This window comes from Pelecanus crispus, chromosome 10, assembly GCF_030463565.1.
Source record: "Pelecanus crispus isolate bPelCri1 chromosome 10, bPelCri1.pri, whole genome shotgun sequence".
NCBI classification, from domain to species: domain Eukaryota; kingdom Metazoa; phylum Chordata; class Aves; order Pelecaniformes; family Pelecanidae; genus Pelecanus; species Pelecanus crispus.
This window is the reverse complement of record NC_134652.1, coordinates 39,516,970-39,537,048: the sequence shown is the minus strand read 5'-3', so window position 1 is coordinate 39,537,048 and position 20,079 is coordinate 39,516,970. Positions and strand designations below refer to the sequence as shown.

Below are 20,079 nucleotides of genomic sequence, written 5' to 3'. Positions count from 1 at the left end.
GATGACATCTGAACCAAAACCGTTGTCTCTGTAGAAGGCTGCTTAAGAACGTCATTGTACAAGTGCTGTGGGATAAAGTCTTGTGTAATTTAGAAGCAGCTGAAGTGGTAACGAGCTATAATTACCAACTTTTTTTTTTTAAATAAAGGCAGGAAGTGATAGATGCTTACTAAATTAAAAGTACTCTGGCCATTCTTAGCTTATGGCTGTTGCAAGGTGAAGCAGGTATTAGCACTAACAGTTTGTAGAAAAACTGTGTTCTAGGTTTTGTGACCAAAATGCTCATAGACTTGTATATGAAAAGCTTTGGTTATCTCCAGTTTATTGCAATTTCACATTTAGTTTTAATATGAAATTTTACTTACTGATGCTGTTGCAAATATATAGTATGGGTTGTTATAAACCATGTAATGCATTTTCTAGGGAATTAAATTCTTTCTCACCTTTTTCTCTTTTGCTTGAAAATATTAGCTGTAAGAGCTTTAAAACTATTCCCTTACTTGAAGTTTGATTTAAAATCAGTAATTAAAATGTTCTTTGGTTATATGTTCTCAAAGCAAGCGTTGACTTCAGAGTGGTAATTAAACTGAGAAGTCCTTCATTTAACAGTTTGGGCTCTTGAGCCTATATTAATGAAACTTTCTGGTTTTGATTTTTGTGAAAACATTTCAGAAGGGCATTTTGTAACAGAAGATATTGTGAGTCTTGAGTACAGTGATATTAGCAAGCAAAATTAGAATCTTTTGACTTAAACTGCTGTTGAAATGTAATTTCTGTATTGGTGCTTAAAAATTCATACATTCAAGGCACCTCCTGCTTGACGTCTGACACTCCTCACACCAAAAATAAGCAGCAGCATGAAACCATCTTTTACATGGCCCTCAGGGTCTCCGAGGTGGTTGTTTTTAAGATATGCAAGAGTCTGCATTCTTTGCCCCATTGCTTGAGGTGGATGTTTGGTGATACGTACTAAAGTAACTGGAAAACCAGTGTCCTACTTGTTGCGTGCTGGGGACTGGTTGGTAATTAATTGCCTGGTGTTAGATAATGAGTGCAAACAGCTTCCTCTTAAACACTCTGCAGGATGAGTACAAGAGGTGTGGACACATGTCTGAGGAAAAGGGGAACGCATACAGAAGCTGTCTTTGGGGGTGGTTTGGAGGTCTATTGTATCTTTGCTAGTCCTTAAGGTGCCCAGGGTGGTCCGCAGTGAAGAAATTGCTGAGGGTTGTCACAAGTTACTGTACCAAAAACCTGTGTGGCTGGGTTTCTGTGCAGTGTAGAATGCAGTGCAGAACTTCCCTGTTTTCTAGGTACAGCCAGCTTAGATGCTTTACTCTGTGTGCTGGTCTCCAGTGTAGCTGCTGCGGAGTATACTCGGCATAAATCACGATGGTTTATTCCAGGTGCTTTAGCTACCTTTTCATTTGTGGTTTATTTGCCTTTAGTTATATTCTGAGGTAACGGGCAGGAGCTCTGTCAGTGATGCTAATAAATGGTCGTGATGTTTTTTGACGTTTGTTTTCCCCCTGTTTAGGGAGTGACAATTCCCAGTCAGAGACGCTACGTGTACTATTATAGCTACCTGTTAAAGAATCACTTGGATTACAGACCAGTGGCACTGCTCTTTCACAAGATGATGTTTGAAACAATTCCCATGTTCAGCGGCGGAACTTGCAGTAAGTACCCAGCACCCCATTAACCTCCATTAGCTCTCGTAAGGAAACACATTGGCCTTTGAACTTGGTTTGGTTATGTGACGGTTACCATTCTGGAACGTGTCACGAAGAGCTGCACACCTTGATGGAGGAGATCATACCTAAACACTTCACATTCCAAAATGCGCTGGGTTAGTGTGGTCTATCTGCTAGCATCCTCCCAGGTGTAGTAAGTTGAGGTCTGTGAAGGACTTGCGTGGTTGTTTCATTACAATTTTAAATTGGGAAGGATTTGATGGTTTGAAGGTAAATGATGCCATATATATATTTGGATATTTGCTCCTTACTTTTTTATAAAAAGCCTTTTTTTTTTTAATGTAGCAACTCTTGGGAAACATGAATTGCTGAAAAACATTTGCTTAATGGTGTGTTGGCTTCAAATGCACCAATGTCATTCTTCCCATGACGTTTAAAAAAAAAATCGGTTCAACTGGGTAAATATCTAATTAACTCTATAAGACTCCGTATAAAGAAAAGGTTATTCCAGAGTATTAATACACCTGTAAACGATTAATCTGGTTTGCTGATACACAGTGTGTTAGTAAGGAACAGCAGATTCCTTGGAACTTTGAAGTATAAATATGAATTGACTTCTGTCCTTCTGTGGGCTGCGTTACAGGGCAGTAACTGCCTAGTGTTGCGTGTTAATTTTTTGTTAGTGGAAAAAGTCTTTGTAATGGTTTTGCTATGGGGATTACTGCAATGTGTAATTAATTCCAGTGCCTCCTGTGGCTTTGATTATAATTGCACTGTTAATATTGTTGTAAGACAGTACCTGAACATGTTACACACATAAGAAACAATCGAGCAACTTGTCGGGCTGGCTGTATTTACAGGAGGAGGAGGAAGGGAGGAGCCTCTGCCAAAAAACCTCTGCCTCCAGGGTAGAGGTGTGGAGGTTACAGATTTCTGCAATTACCACTTATTTAATGTTTTGGATAAACTGTGCTATACTTGCGAAATCGAGCTACAAGTATGAATTGCTCGCGTGAGTGTTAACTTGTTTGTCCCTACCAGGCTGTTAGCATGCTGTTTTCACAGTAGGATGTCGGGATAAACAAAAGATTTGCTAAGCATCTGAGAAAGATAGAGTAACTATCAACTTCAGCATCTTTGTGTATTGCAATATTTTACGTTTCTGTGGAGTTTTCAGTGATTTTTCAGAATGTGAAACCAATGGTCTGTGTTACTTTAGTCATGTTATCTATTGCGGTGGTAGTAATTCTACCAACACATGATAACTTCAAATCTGACTTCCTTGTTATCTTCCTTCTGTTTTAAAGTCACTGACGGAGCAGAGTCGTGCCTCTCAGGCAAAATGACGGGATGACAGGGTTTCACGGCTCTGAGGATTTGGGGGAGATAAGTAGCAGTTTTATAGCTAGGCCGTTCAGCAAGATAGCCTGGGTATGCTCGGGAGGGACTTCCACAGCTCTGCAGGGGTGGTTTCAGGGTGGCTACATGCTCGACGGCAGGGTATGGTTCGGTGTGTATTGTCCAGAGAGCAGTCTGCAGCTGATACTAACAGAAAAGTTAGGAGCAAATGCAGAAAGATTTCTTCGAATAAGTTTCATTTAATATTTCTTGCTTTCATGCTGGTGTCTGGCAGTTTCCAAAGAAAATCTGCTTAGGCTGCACCAAAAGACCCTCATCATTTCAGCTGTTATCCCTGCAGATTTAATTTAGGAAGTTATGCCATGGCAGGCACTTTTTTTGGTGATGGTGATTTACAGGACAGACTTAACTGTCTGTGTCTGTATAGTCTGTTGGTGCTGGCTGGCTTGTATATTAATGTTAAATTTCCTTGTTTTTGTTTGTGTAACAGTTCTGTTTGTGTAAGAGTACAAATCAGTTTGTGCTGACATGACCACCCCCTCTGCAATTTGAAGAAGAGATCAGAGAGAATAAAACCCCTCAGTTAGGTCCATATAATATAGAGATTAGAGGCAATATGCAAGGAAAAGTCAGGAAGTTATTGCTTCATATAGTTATTTCTTATGATATTAAAAAGAAACAGCAACTTTCCAGGAACCCTATGGTTGCCTGAGAGTATGGCTACAAAGGACAGAAATATGTTAGGTTGTTTCCAGTAACTTCTAGCAAAGTTTGATGCCCTGCAGTGCTTAACTCTTAATAGGTGCTTATTTAACTTTGAAAATACTATAGCTCAGGATTGTGATTCTGATACTAATATTGTGCTTTTTTGACACTTTAAAGCATTTCTTACAAAGAGACACTCTGTTTTGCCATGCAGATCCTCAGTTTGTGGTGTACCAGCTAAAGGTAAAGATATTCACCTCCCCTTCAGGACCCTCAAGACGTGAAGACAAGTATATGTACTTTGAATTCCCTCAACCTTTGCCAGTATGCGGTGATATCAAAGTGGAATTTTTCCACAAACAGAACAAGATGTTGAAAAAGGTTGGTTTTCTCGCTTTTCTGGAAAATGTTGTTGAGCCAATCCTGATGCAGGGCTGGGATGTTGGTTATTCTTCAGTGATGTGTAATCACAGTATTTAATTCTTTGATGTCTAGTTTTCCCAAGGAGAGAGTCTACCACAAAACGAAAGCTGGATATTTTGAGAGTTGGTAAGATTAAGTACAAAGGTTGGATAAAAATTATACTGGATATGTATTGCAGTCATTTGGGTAGTAGTGAGTAATCTAATTGAGGAAGAAACATTCTCATTCTAAAAATAGACTTGCATACTGAGCAAGTTAACTCCAGCTGTTTTCTTCACTAAATTTTCCTAAGGTCTGAGCAGGCACAGGCACAGAAGATCCTGTCTGTGTGCTGTTGGCTGATTTCTGTCAAATTTGGTTGAATTTCTGAGATAATTGAGTTCCTACGCACTTTGTAAAAAGTACCTCTGCAATCTAGTCAGCCATCTCTTGGTTCCCAGCTGCAGTGCCTTGACATTAAATGTTTAGAGAATTCACTCAGAACTGAGAATTTTATCAGTGTTTCAGTTGTGGAAAAAATTAATCTAGAACTTATTTTGACACCAAAGTCAGTGAGTTCTTAAAGATGAATGCCTTGTCACTGAGTTTCATTAATTCTGGTGCATTAATTCTAGCTTGCATCTACCAAAGTGAAAGGTGAGGATGAGATCATGTTGATTAAAGGCTACCTTTGTATTTACTACTTAAAATTCTTTACGAATAGTTGTTCACTATTTAATGGATGTTATAAAATTTAAGAGCATTCATTGAGTGAATTCTGTGTACAAGCAAAGCATGAAAATAAGAAAATACTGCAGTGGATAACATAAGTGATAACAGTCTCTTATAACTGTGCATGCAGGTTGTACCTACTAGATACTTGTGTAAATACACATGCACACTATTTTGTGGGTTTGTTCAGTTACAAGGCTTCGTTAACTAGTTCAATGGTGTAATTTCATTAGCTGGAAATGTCATGTTCTGTTGTTTGCTATGTGCTGATGTCTGCATAAGTTTATAAACAGTTTCTTAAAGGGAATATTTTCTTCTTGTGCCTGTTTAATGAGATGTTTTAGTTGGTCAATGTGGCTATATGCAGTACAGAGAACTGTAAAACAAAGCATTTTAAAAGTAGAAATTCCACTTTAAGTCAACATTAAAATTATTGACATTTAAAACTGCAATGCACAGGAGCCAGTTTTGAGAACGGACTTGTAAAGGAGCGCCCAGATAAGTACTGTGGGCCAGACATGAGGCATGCAGGGAGGAGATGAAACAAAACCCAAACATCTGAGACAAGGTCCTGTTTGATCCGGTCTCTGTCCTACCTTAACTGTGAATTTGTCATTTCTTTACCATCTTCCGTAACACGTGAATTGCAAATGGACTTTGTAGGAAGCATTGTGCTGCCCTGCCTCTCCCTGAGTAAGCCCCTGAAATATCAGTGCATGGCTCAGGTGCTGGATCTTGGCTCTGTAGCACCAGGAATGAACTCCTGTATTTGTTTATAAGAGAGCACTGAGATCCAGTGACAGCATAAACTAGTGCTCCTCGTTATCACATACAGTTTCTGTAGTATAAATTCAGTCTTCAAGAGTGTGTAAAATTGTCTGTAAAAATGCAGTGTGTTACTATATTGTAGTTTCGTTTCGGAGTGTCATATCAGCCATGGTTTCATTTCTTAAGAATCTCTTTGTAGTTTCTGAGTAGCTGGTTGGTTTTTTTTTTCTTTTTGTCTATTCTTATCGAGTACCCTAACTATTCAGGTTCTGTGCATTACAGATAGTGCAGAGATGCTCCTTTTCTCAGTGTTTTTGGACTGCTTGGGCCAAGAAATGCTGAGATGGTGAAAGCTGCTCTTTCCACATCTGCAAGCTTTTCTGAGAGAGAGAAACTGTCCCTTCACCAGGCGGAAGTCTTTTGTAAAGAAACCACCTTGATAATCTGGCTCGAAGATCTGTTGAATCTAGTGTCTAATTGCCCTCAAACTTGTGTAAGAATGGAGGGCAAAAGAAAGTAGGTATATGGTGTTACACAGTTCTGTTAGCTCTACTGTAAATGCAGACACGAATTGAGGGCATCTGGGACTGGGTCCATGGATCTTCTTGGATGTAAGGATGTTAGTTTTATGAAACCACTGCTGAGGTCTTCATATTGAGAATTAGTGAAATATTTCATCTCTGACATGTGCTGTGGCACTAGAGGAGATCCTTCCACACAGTCCTTTTGGCAACTTACTATGTAAAGTGACTAAGATGGGAGTAGGGAAAAGGTGAATATTTGTGGCAGAAAACTTACATTGGCACAAAGTTGAACACATTTCTCTGTACAGGTGTTTCATGTGTGTGCCTATTCCTTTTCTAGATAAACTGACTCTACACAGTGTTTACTCAAAACCCCAAAAGAGAGGGCCTGCCACTGTGGAGACCTGTTGCATTTTGGAGAGGATCACTTCTATGCAGTGATCACCTAATTAATGAGGAACAGCATCATTAGGAGTAACAGGATCTTATCTTTCAGAGATTCTGGTTTATTCACGTGTGTTTATGAAAGCTGGAATTACAGGTCTGTTGCCCGTCACTGGTTCTTGCTCTTCCAAGGTTTTCTGTTAGCAGGTTTATAGGTAGCTGCTAAACAAGTTTTCTTGCACACACTTAAAGGCATCACATATCTACCAGCCTGCATTTTAACTTTGCATAAGAAACCTAGTCAGAAAACTAACAACATTAATTAAAAGTTTAATTCTCGATCCATTCTGGGTCTCAGACTGGAAAGTGGCTATGTCTTGTCTCTGGAGATAAAGGAAACTTTTGTGTCCTCCTGCTGGGTCTGGTTTGGTGTTTGATACCAAAGATCTCAGCTGAAGTGCTTTGGATTTGCTCACCTGTACTTGCTTTCAAATTTCTTAACCCTCTGAAGAATCCTCTGCATTATCTGCAGAGCTGTCTGGTATGGAGGGTCCTCCTCAACTTAGATCAAGCTCTCTTTGGATAAAATTATTGTGCATGAAACAAAACAAACTTGAATGACCAAGTGACTTTCAGCACGTAGTGTTGCAGTGTCAATATGAAATTTAAAGCAGTCAAGTGTCCTGTTTTTTTTTTAATGGTAAAACTTAATTTAAGCAAATTCAGTGGCTAGTGAGAGCTGACCTCAGCCAGGGGATTATTGGCACTGGTGAGATGATGTTGGTAAGAGGGGGTGACTGCTTTGAAAAAGTTACCCTGTTACAGCTCTTCCATAATCTGTGCCACCTGGCATCAGTAAGTCCACAACTTTTGGTCTTTTCTTGTCTAATAAAGTTGTTTATTCTTGGACCGTTTCTTCAGTATGATGTAGCTACTTCCTTTCAAGAATGAAATGCATGCTCATATGAGAACAAAATGGCTTGAGGCTTGAGTCACGAATTTCTGATGCGTAGAAGTTAGTAATTTCAGTAGGTTTTTTGAGCATAGGTTTTTGTTTCTCGACTTGTAGCTTGGCTATTCTTCCATCTCAGACTGCTGCTGTAGGCTCTCTAGGTTTGCTTCCATGTATCTGTGAAACCTTTTTCTTCCAGTTATTGATGTTGACATGATGAAGTATTTCAGAGTATCCTTATATCACTTGGTTCAGTGAGAGTCTTGTTTAAAAATAATACAGAAGATCTCAGAATCTTCCTGCCTGCAGAGCCTGGGGGTAAAGGAGACCTTTTCCAGGAGTCCTCCCCCTATAGATGAGAGGGAACTGTTGGTGTGGGTTTTTTTGTAAGAGGCACTGCTGTATTATACCCAGGCTCTAGTGTAGGCAGGGCTGACAGCATTGTTTGAGCTGTTGGGTATGCCATTTCATCTCCTGGGTCTGTATAGATGAGAAGATCTGCTACACAGTTCAAGAGGACTTTGGGCAATTGCTGTTTAGCAGACACTGAAGAATGAACTCTGAAAATGTCAGAAGACTTTAAATGTTGGTCTGAAAATGGTACAAGAAGTTCCACCAGCCATGACTACAGGAAGGCTGTGAGGCCAGCATGGAGCAGGTTGAAACATGATCTCCAATCTTCTGATTGCTGGATAGCATCTCCAAAACCCTTAGCTGGTGCTGCAAAGTGATTATAAGTGCCTCTGCAAAATTAAACTCTCAGGAGGGTACAGTAGCTCCTAGCTGATGGTTTAAATGATCTCGGATTTGGATCTCAGTCTGCAGTTAGAGGCAGATACCGGCTCTAGAGTGAGGTATATTTTTCTGTCAGTCTGAGAACTGAAAAACTGCACAAGGTAGGGATAAGTATTGTATGTCAAAATGGTGTGATTAAATCAGCTTCTGACTCAAGTGTCTGATACTGCACTGTAGATTTTGTGATACAGATTTGGCTATGGGAAGAAGTACATCTATGTGTTGTGTTTTCGTTGGTTTTTTTTTTTTTTTTAAGGCAGATGCCTGTGATGTAACTGGAAGTGAAGCAAAACACATTCAAAAAAGCCTCTAGCTAATACTTGTTTTCAGAAGCCTATTCATTAAATTGTGTTCCTGTGAGCACTTGATCTGGTATTCTGATTTGCTATATAAAGCCCAAATTCAGTTCATGCCTTGATTTTTAAAATTCCTATCTTTGGCCCATAGTACATCAGCTTTCTTCGCTGTCTCCCATGAAATATTTTGTAGCTTGACGCTTCAACTGAAGCTGGCTGAATCCAAACTTTGAATAATGAGTTTTGTTTTTCAGTGAAAGCAGTGACACAGTTATCAACCTTAAGAGCTAATTCCAAAAAACATGACCAAGTCTTCCCTTAATTTGAGTGGCCGTGCCATCTTCCAGTACCCATTAACTTAGTTTATTAGGCTTATTAAATTAGTGTAGTGGGAAAGGAAGGGAAATAACTTGATGCTTTAAAAAGCTGGAGGGAGATAAAAGGATAAATGACCAGCTCAGCCAAGTTGTGTTGTTTAGTTTGAGTCCCTGAAGACCTCTGCAAATTTATCCCAAGGAAAACAGATTAAAAGATGTCTAGTGAGAAGTTTGTCATCTGTCTTGTCTTCTCCAGACTCTATCAGTAAAAACTGAGTCCCCGCAGTTGCTTGTTCAGGCAGGCCCTTAAGTGCCAAGTAAATCATTCCTGATTCTGTTCCACCTGATGAAGTTCAGGGTGAGGCATGATAAGACTCTGCCTTCTGCTTCTGCTGGCAGTTGGTTTACATCCAGTGGCCTTGTTTGCTTTGGCACTGCTTTCCTCCAAAGCTGCTTCAGCACTATTGGTGTAAGCCATTTTCCATTTGTCTGCTGTGGCATGTTCATCAGCTTTGTCCTCCCCTCTGCGGACCTCGCTGGAGGTATCATGGGTGGCACTGAGGACCAGTACCAAAATGCATTGGTGCTTCTGCATTGTGGTCCTGAAGGATGAAACATGGTAGTACCATCACCCCAGCTACAAGAGGTGGGATTTCCCTTAACTGTCATCATAGTGTGGAAATGCACTTTCTTCTCCGAATCCTTGCTGGAAGGATGGCCTCGTCACCAGTGGTGAGACTGCAGGTGGTATGTCCACCTGCTTACAGAGCTGTTGTGTGCTGGAAGAAACATCAGCTCGGGCTTGCCTTTTCCTGCTGTTTATTACAGATGGCACCTGGACTCCACATCCCTCCTGTTCTGTAGCTGGAAAGCTGATACCATTGGTTGTTTCTGTTTTGACCTGAACTGGTCTTTTGGTTTGAGCAGAAGTAGCCATCCCATTCCCTTGGAGGACTATGTATCTTTGAGGGACTCATCATCTGGGCATAGGAGAAGCCTGGACCAGGTTACCCTGAAGATGTCTTCATGGGGATTTTGCTTACTGCCACTTCCTTTATAAGACATCAGCAGGCAGGCTGATGAGTTGTTTGAGCATTACAGAAGAATAAACCCTTTTGCCCAGGATGTTCATCCTCTACTTCCAGATCCTGGGGCAGGCATTTTTAAGACTCTTTCTGAGGTAGTGTTAGTGAAGAAGAGGGTGCTAAGTGTATGCACAGTTTGGGCCTGGCAAGAACCTCCCGACTGCTGCCTTGTATGGATGGGCTCTGGCAAGGCTTCTTCATAGATGTGATGGTTTGAAGGGACTTGGTGGCAGTGGCAAACATATGTTAGTCTCTCAAGACAACTGTTAATTACAGCATGTTAATTTGGTAGATTAACTTGATTCCCAAAGGTACTGGAGAGGCAAGCGTTGAAGTGGATAACTTAACAACCGGAAGTGTTTCTGACTGAATTATTTAACTTTTGTCTTTGCCGCTGCACTTCCTTACAGGTTGGGGGTCTCTTAGGTCTCTTAGAAATGCACGCAAGCTGGAAGTGGTTTTGTATGCTTTACCTAAAATACTGAAAATGGGTCTACTGACCTTTGGTAGAGAAGGCAGGTAGAAGTTGTTTCATCAGACACTTCTGAATTCCCAGTATTTGTGTGCTCACATGTTTTTATTAATTTGTGAGGAAGAAGAATAGAAGTTAAATAGTAGTTCAGCTCTTCTCGTTGGCCCAGGAAAATGTGGTATTTTGCTGGTGCCAAATTACCTTCAGCAGGGAGGCACGCTCATATGATGCACACTGGAACCACTTCTGTTCCACCTCTGATTTGGCCCCTGCTTACCAGCAGAGGTGAATAGCTAGGAAGATGGGCCAGGACCTGGATTTTCCCATAAGAAATTGGAATTAGATCTCTCTGGTAAACCAAAATGTGTAAATTAGCTCAGAAGGAGTTGGTTTGTGTTCTGGTCCTGTATAATATCAAGGAATGTTAGATTCTGGTGTGTGCTAGCTTTTGTCACCCCTGCAGCTTTAGCAGAAATGCAGAAATACTGACTATTGTGGGAAGACTGGCCATTTGCATTTTGGATCTTTTGCCTGAAAACTCAAATAAGAATAAAATAGAAGGTTTCATTTGTAAAAAGGAAGTAAATGTAGCTCGGTTTCAGTTGAAGCGCTTAATGTACTTGTCAGGACCAACCTGCTAATGTTAGTTGATCTTGAAAACATCAACTCTTGACTGCCAAAAGTATGGCAAGTGATGGAGAACTAAAACAAGAGCATTCAGTGCATCCTACAGAGCTGTTTAGCCGAGAGCTTAAAGGTGAAGTTCCTGGGCATATCATCTTCAGAGATTGACTAGCCAAGAGCAAAACATTGCTGCTTGTTCAGTAGCACATACGGAGATAGACGCTGCTAGTCATAATGATAAGCATGTAAAACACTGGCTGATACCAGCTAGTTCTCCAGTGACTTTGTAAAATCACAGATACATTTATAGTTTGCCTCTTGTACAGGTATACGTCTTGCACTGTTATAGTGGATAATCTAACTTGTACCTTTCTGGCTGTTGATGGTCATCTGTCAAGTTCGGCTTAAGTTGAATATACTTAAACTCACAATGCCTCATCTTCTCATTAAAAACTTCCTGTTGAGTAGAATGACAGCAGACACTTTCAGAGTCAGACTTCCTCTTAGTACTGGTCAGCAAATATCTGACTGGTAGAAACCACCTCTGTAAAGCAGTAATTAATCCACTCCGATACGAGTCCTGCATTTGTAGGGTGGTTTTGCTCAATTAGCGCTATTTCTGTGTAAAAATAAAGTGTTCCGTTATGTGGGAAGCTATGGAGGAGGTTGTTCTTTGTTGATAAACACTACTCGCCTAAGTTGGTTCGCACAGGTTGTCTGTTGGGTTTGGCTACTGCTTGGTGAGATATGAGCAAAAAAAAAAAAATCTCTTTATGCCTTGTTTTATGCCAAGTTTAACTCTTGCTTAATTTATTGTCATCTGCTTTTTTTTGTAGGTATGATAGATTGTTTTAAAACCAACTTTGGATAAGGAGTGACTTCTGACAGCTTAATTCCTTAAAATTGAGTTTGATTTAATGCAGTTTTGCATATTGCCTAGGAGAATTGGTGAAAATGTCTTTGCATGCAGTGTAACCAATGACGTACTGTTGTCCAAACAAGTTTTGTCTGATATTACCGGTTTGGTTTTGATCAGCTGATGATATTAGCTGATGATATTATGATGATATTAATGTGCCACTAGTGAATACTAAAGCAAGCTTGTTCTTTGTGTTCTTCCTCCCCCAGGACAAAATGTTTCACTTTTGGGTAAATACATTCTTCATAGGACTGGATGAAAATTCAGACAAAGTAGAGAATGGAAGTCTAGTTGCAGATCAGGAACTTGATGGTATTTTCAGTACAGAGCGCTCAGATAATGATAAGGAATATTTAATCCTTACGTTAACAAAAAACGATCTAGACAAAGCAAATAAAGACAAAGCCAACAGATATTTCTCTCCAAACTTCAAGGTCAGTATATATTATGTGTAAACAAAGCTGAAAAGCTGCATGATGTTATTTGATTTGTCTGTCTTGCCTTATGGAGGGACCATTTGAAACTGCTGTCGATGTAGAAATTGAATTCATGTATTAGTATTGCTACCACTTAGCAAAGCTTCTAGCTTTGTAAGTTTATCTGCTTTTGGGGAAGTCAATAGATGTTGAGAGACTGGGAGTAAAGGCTTCAGGTCATTTCAGGTATTTATCAGAGCCATTAGAGATGAGTAGTAGGAGACCCAGAGACCCAGATAGCATCTTTCCTGTACCAGCTGCATTGCTATGAGCTCAGACCTTTACACTGTAATTGCTGAGTTGATTTGCAGAGGTGCCCACTTCACGGGAATACCTTAACCTGTGAGTTTAGCTTTGAGGAATATGAGACATTTCCAGCACTGTTTTTAAAAATGAAAAAGGCATTTTTAAGAACTTCAGTGGTTTTTAACTTGCTCATAAAATGTCAGTTGCACCCCAGCAGTGCTTGTTTGAAGGTAATGGTCATAGCTGCTTGTTGGAGTGTTGCATGGATCAGACTTTTCACACACATGTCACCAGTTATAGAGTGTTTTGTTCATTCTTACGCACTCTTACTGCTATCTCTTTTTGTGCTCGCAGAGGTCTAGAAGGTAGGACGGTCAAAAAGCTTAGTGTGGCATGGCCTGCCGCAGTGGTATGTCCTGCTGCTATAACTCAAGAGTACCAGAGGTTGGTGCAGATATGCAGAGCTCCTTCAGCTGGGCTTGAAAAACCTGCTTGCCAGTTCCTTATTTTGTCAGGGGTGGTAGTGGAGAGGCTGGCTAACCTCAGAAGAGCTCTTTGTTTCTTTCCTTCTTTCCAGAGTAGAGAGAGGAGCACTGATGTGATCCAGTACAGTGAAAGGAGCCATGCTGTTAAAAATTGCATTGTTACCTGTGCTCGGTTAAAGTCCAGGTTCCCTTTTTAAATGTTGTCTTTTCCTTTCCCAGGTGAAGCTATTTTTCACAAAAACAGTAGAAGAGCCATCAAATCCAGAGGCTAGCAGTTCAACTTCTGTAACGCCAGATGTTAGTGACAATGAACCTGATCATTATAGATACTCTGACACCACTGACTCTGATCCAGAGAATGAACCTTTTGATGAAGATCAACATACGCAGATTACAAAAGTCTGAATATTTTTTTTATCAGAGATAAAAAAACACACAAAAAAAAACAACCACGAAGAGTGACAAACTTGAATAAACTGAAAAAAGGACCTTTTTAAATGGCAAAAGGACATAGTGTCAGATTACCAATGATAGGAACAATTCTTTCCTGACCAATCTTGTTTTGCCCTATAAATCTCTACAGGGTTTGACACTTGTCCAGTTGGGAAAAAAAAAGGTTACGTAGCTCTTATATGTATATACCTTTTTGTGTCAAAAGGACATTAAAACTTCAATTAGGAACTATAAACATGGCACTTTCCCATTTTATTCCAGTTTTATAAAAGTGGAGACAGACCTAATGTGTATACGTAGGAATTTTTCCTTTTGTGTTCTGTCACCAAACGAAGTTTTGAAAATATACAGGTTCACATCCTGCCCCTTTTTTTGCACTTGTGTGGCAACAGAAAAGTCTGCAGTTGGCTAAGAGATGTTTCTAGAAGGTTTTACTACATTCTAATGCATGTATTTTGTATGGGGGATGGAAAGTAATGCTCAGAAAGGAATGTAGTCTGCTGGAGCTTGGCCTGTGTACCATATCCGGCTATTTACATGCACCTTTCTTTAGCATGCTACCGTAATTCATCCTGGACAATTGAAGAGTCGCCGCTGTCACTGCTTGTTGTTTGTGCATTTTATTTTTTTAAGTGTAATGGTGCTAGAAAAGGCAGCTAGAGAGAGTGATTCTGTATAGGGGTACAGGAATGAACCTTCACAACATCCTAAAGACCCTCAAATGAAGGGAGAAAAATTATTGGGGTCACAGAAAGGAAACACAGCAACAATGACTTAACCATACAAATGTGGAGGCTATCAACTAAAATACGAGCTTGAAACAAATTGTTACAAAATTTGACAATGATTTATTAGTTGTTTTTTTTCCTGAATTGTAATGGCTGCTCCATCTCCTGTGTAATCAAGGCCAGTGCTAAAAGTCAGATGCTATTACTGCATACATCAGTCAGCATCTTACATTTATATTATTAGTTTTTCAATCATATTCCTGCTGTGAATACTTCATGTGCTGCCTTGCAAGCTTTTTTCTCATTAATATAAAAATATTTTGTAATGGTGCACAGGAAATTTCGATTGGAGATTCTCCAGGTTAGTGTTTGTTTTGAGGATTTATGATGCATTTATTCAATCAAACCTCTGTCAGCCGTTCCACCCCTTTGACCTTACACATTCTATTACAGTGAGTTTTGCAGTTTTGCACACTTTTTTAAAAAAATGTCATTAACTGTTAGGGAATTTTACTTGAATACTCAGTACCTACGATGTTTTAAAAACAGACATTAGGCATGATATAGAGGAAACCAGTGTTGCAGTAAATTCTCAACACTGTATATGAAGATTTGTACTTTTAAAAACCAGAGCTTGTCCCAAATGTATTGTTTGCTATTTAAAAAAAAAAACAACCCACCCAACAAATTAGATTTCTAAACTGGCGGTGTTGTATTATTTGGAGGGATATAGCCAGGAGTAGGGCTTGAGATTCATTTTTGGTATATAATTGGTATGCCCAGACTGCAGATGACTTAAGAGTACAACTACTGTTGCATACAAATGTGAAGTAGCTGACAAAATTGTTCTCTCTAAAGTATGCCATGAATAGCTGTCCCCAAATTGACACTTTTTTTAGAATGTAATACATCCCCCCCCCCCCCCCCCTTCTTTAATTAACTTATTGGTGCTGACATTGAAGTTCATTAGCTGTGTTCTTGCCTAGATAACAACTGTGTATGGAATCTGTAAGGGCCCTGTACAACAGCATTAATGGTGAGAATTTGAATGAGACAAGGCAGGACTTCCAGTAATTACTATTGGTAAACAAAGGTATAAAGTGCTTTTGTGGGTTTTTTTATTTTGTTTTATTTTGGTATCTGGTCAATTTTGCTCATCAGATTCATGATTCTAACTTCTAACAAAGCTGATAAATATTTTCTGACTTATAGGTTTAATTAGACTTTAATAGCTTAATGGATCAAGATTGCTGGTTGCAGCGCTCATTATTCCCACTGTTATTGACGAGCAGGAGCTGGTTACCTTGGGACGTGATGTTTAACTCTTACCCTTCGAATCATGTTTCACCTTGTCTGTTTTTTAACAGTTGAAAGTTGTGTTGGCTAATAAACAAAAATGTTCATGCTTTAAAAGTATTTGGATATTGACACTGCTGCGTGTCCCACTTTGGATGATAAAAATTGGATTGGTGCGGTTCCGGTATGTAACGCTGAGGGCCGGATTGGAAATCATGACGCGATGGGCTTTTGCACTGTTATTTTTCCTTTGGAATGTGAAGGTTGGAATGAGGGTTTTGATTTTTTTTTTTGAATGTTTCGATGTCTTTGAGAAGCCTTGCTTACATTTTATGGTGTAGTCATTGGAAATGGAAAAATGGCATTATATATATTATATATATATATAAATATATATTATACATACTCTCCTATACTTTATTTCAGTTACCACCCCCATAGATGTTGACAAGAATTACCATGACTGAAAGGTTTTTGAGTCCTTATTAAAACTTTATTTATGACAGTATTCACAATTAGCTTGAACTGCATTCTGTAGGTAATCTTTCCTTGAGTTTCTGGACTGTATGCTTAAACCTTTTTGGATGTGCAACAGCTTACATGTCTGAAACTACTTGAAGGCATCACTTCGGTAAGAGCTTACTGTTAGGCCCTGAAGCATCCCCTAGTCATTGGTAGCCCCACTCAAAATATTTGCCACAGCTATTAAAGGGCAGTTGTACAAATAGCATCTGGATTCGTTCCTGTGGCACACATTGTAAACTGAAGTGGAGTTTACATGCAGCATCAAATGTTTCAGCTTTCAAAAAAAAAAAAATTTTTTAAAAAAAGATGCTAGTGTGCAAGTTCCATGTTTAGTCATAACGAATGTGTGCAATATGTTAACGATGCCTGTGGTTGCCACAAAGTGCCTCGTTTACCTTTTAAATACTGTTAGAAAGTGTCATGCATGCAGATGGATGGGGTGGAACTGTGCACTAAAAGGGGCTCCAACTGCAGTGTTTGGCAGAGCTGCCTTTCTCTGCCAGTTCAAATTTTCAGTCTGTTTTCATATAGCATATATATATATAGATACTAAAAGAAAAAAAAAATCAGTCTGTTAAGCAGCCTTACTTTGATTCAGCCTCTTCAAATACTATTGTGCTGTGCAACAGTGGCTCTGTGTGTAATGCTATGCACTGAGAATACACAAAAACCAAGTATGACATGTACAGGATAATGCCTCATACAAATCAGATGTCCGTTTGTTATTGTGTTTAACAACCCTTTATTTCTTAGTGTTAAAACTCCACTTAAAACTGATTAAAGTCTCATTCTTGTCACTGTCTGGGTGTTTTATTGAAGTATTTTGAGTATGGAAATGGTCAGCTAAAATATTTTGCTTGTAAGCCATGAAATTTTGAGCATGATCATTAGAGCAAAGGATGTTCCTTGTGTGTCCAAGGGGTTTTAAGAGAACTGCAACTTAAAACCCTTTTCTGTTCAGAAGCTTTAAACAAGTGTAGGTACCGGAAGTGCAGATTGTGTGCAGGGACATCTAACCCTTTACCATGATGGTGTTGCAGTGAGATGCAGGAGCACTTTCCTGGGGCACTAAACCATTTTTAGTCTCCAAGTAAAAGAACTCTTTCCTTATTTTTCATGTCAACCAGTGCATCTCCAGCAAAATGAGATGAGAGTCAAACCTGAGAAGTCTTTTCCTAAGGTAGTTTTAAATTGGCAATGAGATGCATTTTTCCCCAGTGGAAAAAGCATGCTCAACACATATCGAGTATGTAGTTTGGGATGTCGTCTATTCTTGTTGCTCATCTATTTTTAGACTAGACTTTAAGATGGCACTTTACTTAAAACATACGTGGCGTTCTCCTTTTGTGTTACGGTTACACTTTGAGCCTCTAGGAAAGAAAGACTGATAGCTCAGTGGATAGCCTCTGCGTTTCTAGTGATGGTGAGGAACCAGGGTGCTGTTCTGCATCGCATGTGTCCCAGGGATGCTGAATTAGGTTACTTCGGGTAACTTGTTATTCCTCCTTCCTTCCCACTAGTGTTAATGTCAGCCCTGTATCACATCTGGCTGAGCATCTCCAAAAAATGGGCATATCAAGTAGAGGTTTGGTGCTGTGGCCCGTTCTGCTTTTTGGTGGTAAGAGATGTGGAAAGTAGTTTTGGTGCTTTATGGGTGTTTGCCGGCTGTGTCTGGCCCTTTCAGGTGAACACCACAGTTAAGGGCTTACACCATTTCAATAAAACAGCAGGTGGTACTACCCCATCTGTTAATACACCTTTTTTTTTTGGCTAAGCTGCTTTTGCATCCAGAAAATGAAAGTAGAATGGGAAGGTGTAGGAAGGAAGGATGGGAAGCTTTAGGGAAGACAGTCTGGACAGTGTTCAATATGTTGAGTAGCTTCTATAAATTATATATAGATATACACACAAAGAGATTCTAGTCTGAAGACAGGTGAAAAGTGCTGTTGCAATGTGGATAGAGTATTGTATTTGAGTTATACTCTTGTCCTGTTGACTAAAAGTCCCATGCTCCAGTCCTTAGCAGCTAAAAGCTGCTTCTGTAAAAAAAAATGTTCATTTTTTCCATTTATGGCTATGCGTATGAGTGCTCTGGTGACTAACATGACGATTGCACTTCCCAGGATGGTGCTGGGTGCCTGTACAGGGGGTGCTCCCATGTGCTTCATCCCTGCACCTGCAGCTTCCGTCTCCTCTGACCACGTCTTCCGCTGAAAGCTTTGGAGCGGGTGCTCTGGTGAGCTTTTGCTACCTCTGACGTCGGCAGCAAACAGCAACTCGGTTTATGTGGGCCTCTCTTTAGACAGCCATGGAGTGATTGTTAATAATTAATTGCATCTTTTTTTAAAACTGCAGCCAGAGTTATAAATTACGCTCTTTTAAGAAGGAATTATGTTGGTAGCAGACTCTTTTAAAACACTTTTTTTTTTTGCAGTTGGTTGGCATTTTGGTTATGAAATGAGCGATGACATCCGCTAGTGACAATGTTTCTATATTAGTCTAACCAGATTCCCTAAGGTGATGTGCTGCTGTGATCCCTGGCCCGTTGCCACGGGGAGGTTGATGGTGTCCGTCTTCTGGCTGTAGTGGGAGCCAGGAGGCACAGCCAGGTGCAGTCGGACCCCTGTGAGGGGCAGACCAAAAAAAAACCAAAAAAAAGCCCAACAAACCAGCCTTGCAGGTTGAGATTATTGATACGAAGGGAGGGCAGATCAAATAACGATCTGTCTCGGTTTTTGGAATATATCTTCTCAAAACCATAATATGAATGGCTTGCTACTTCTGCTTCTTTGGTTTCTTCTCAGCCTTATTCTTTGGTATCTTCTCAAACCCCCCTCTTCCCATATTTGTCCTTCTTGGTAGTTCTGGTCCTTTTTTCATACAGTTGAAAGTGTCTTGTGCTAAGCAGATGAGAAAATCCATTTATTTTGAACTGATGTGTCTACTAGAATAAACACCCATACTTGTTGTTTTTGTCTTTTTGACATTTCTTGCTCCCTGCGCTTGAGACTTTTTATGGTTGGGCTTTTTTATGGTGTTTCATTATTTTCCTGTGTATTATTTTCTGCTTTTCTTCTGTGCCTTCAAACTTTTTAGCCACTGCTATCTTTGTTACAGTATAGGACAGGTAATTCTTTTCTGCCTGTTTCTTTTTTTTTTTGTATACAAAGCTTTACTCTGAAAGTATAGTAAGGAGAAACGCTTTTACTTTGCTTTTCTTAAAAGAATAGCTCTGAAAAATGGCAGGGTTGTGCAAGTTCAGCAAATGCGTTTGCCTCAGTGAGCTGCTGATGCGCTGTATGAACCTGCACACATTTATTCAGCCTAATGGGAATGATGAGCACATGTACTTGACTTGTGATGAGCAGCCTGTGCAAAAAAACTTGTTAATTAACTGCTGGGCTATGTTTTCCAGCTGCAAATGTTTCTGTATGGGTTGTACTGACTACAGCAAAGTAGAAGAGGGTTCTAGTGGGTTTTATTTTTATTTTTTGAGGACTCTTGTGCTTGATACTTACCTTGTGTCCCATAGCTAATTCCAGATGGTGAAAATAGATGGCACTTTGCCTTCATGGGGCATCCTTTTCCTGCTTCAGAGCCTGCTCATGTAAGAGTTTTCAGCTGATAAAAGATGGTATTTTAGAGGCTGAAGTTTGTACTTTATCCTTTGTGTAATTCAGGCTGCCTAAGGCTCTGCTTTTTTTTGGCGTTCGACAAACTAGCAATCGTATCAGGATTATGTGGGGTTTGGAAGATGAAGGGGCTGAAAGCAGGTGGGAAATGCTGGATTAAGAAATTCGAGCAGACTGGACAGATATCATGGGTGCCCCGTCCTCCATAAT

The 20,079-nt window shown here is 39.8% G+C and overlaps 1 protein-coding gene across 3 annotated transcripts in view; it reads left to right on the top strand.

Annotated features, from left to right (window-relative positions):
* The window catches only part of PTEN (phosphatase and tensin homolog), a 49,556-nt gene extending 32,537 nt beyond the window's left edge, over nucleotides 1–17,019 (top strand). For 2 of the 3 annotated variants that reach the window (XM_075717621.1, XM_075717620.1), the window contains 4 exons: nucleotides 1,538–1,679; nucleotides 3,973–4,139; nucleotides 12,238–12,462; nucleotides 13,455–17,019. In XM_075717621.1, the coding sequence (XP_075573736.1) occupies nucleotides 1,538–1,679; nucleotides 3,973–4,139; nucleotides 12,238–12,462; nucleotides 13,455–13,640 (720 nt within the window). In that variant the 3' untranslated portion in view covers nucleotides 13,641–17,019. The remainder of the gene's footprint in view (nucleotides 1–1,537; nucleotides 1,680–3,972; nucleotides 4,140–12,237; nucleotides 12,463–13,454) is intronic. The other variant, XM_075717619.1, reaches the window with a different exon arrangement.
* The last annotated feature ends 3,060 nt before the right edge of the window (nucleotides 17,020–20,079 follow it).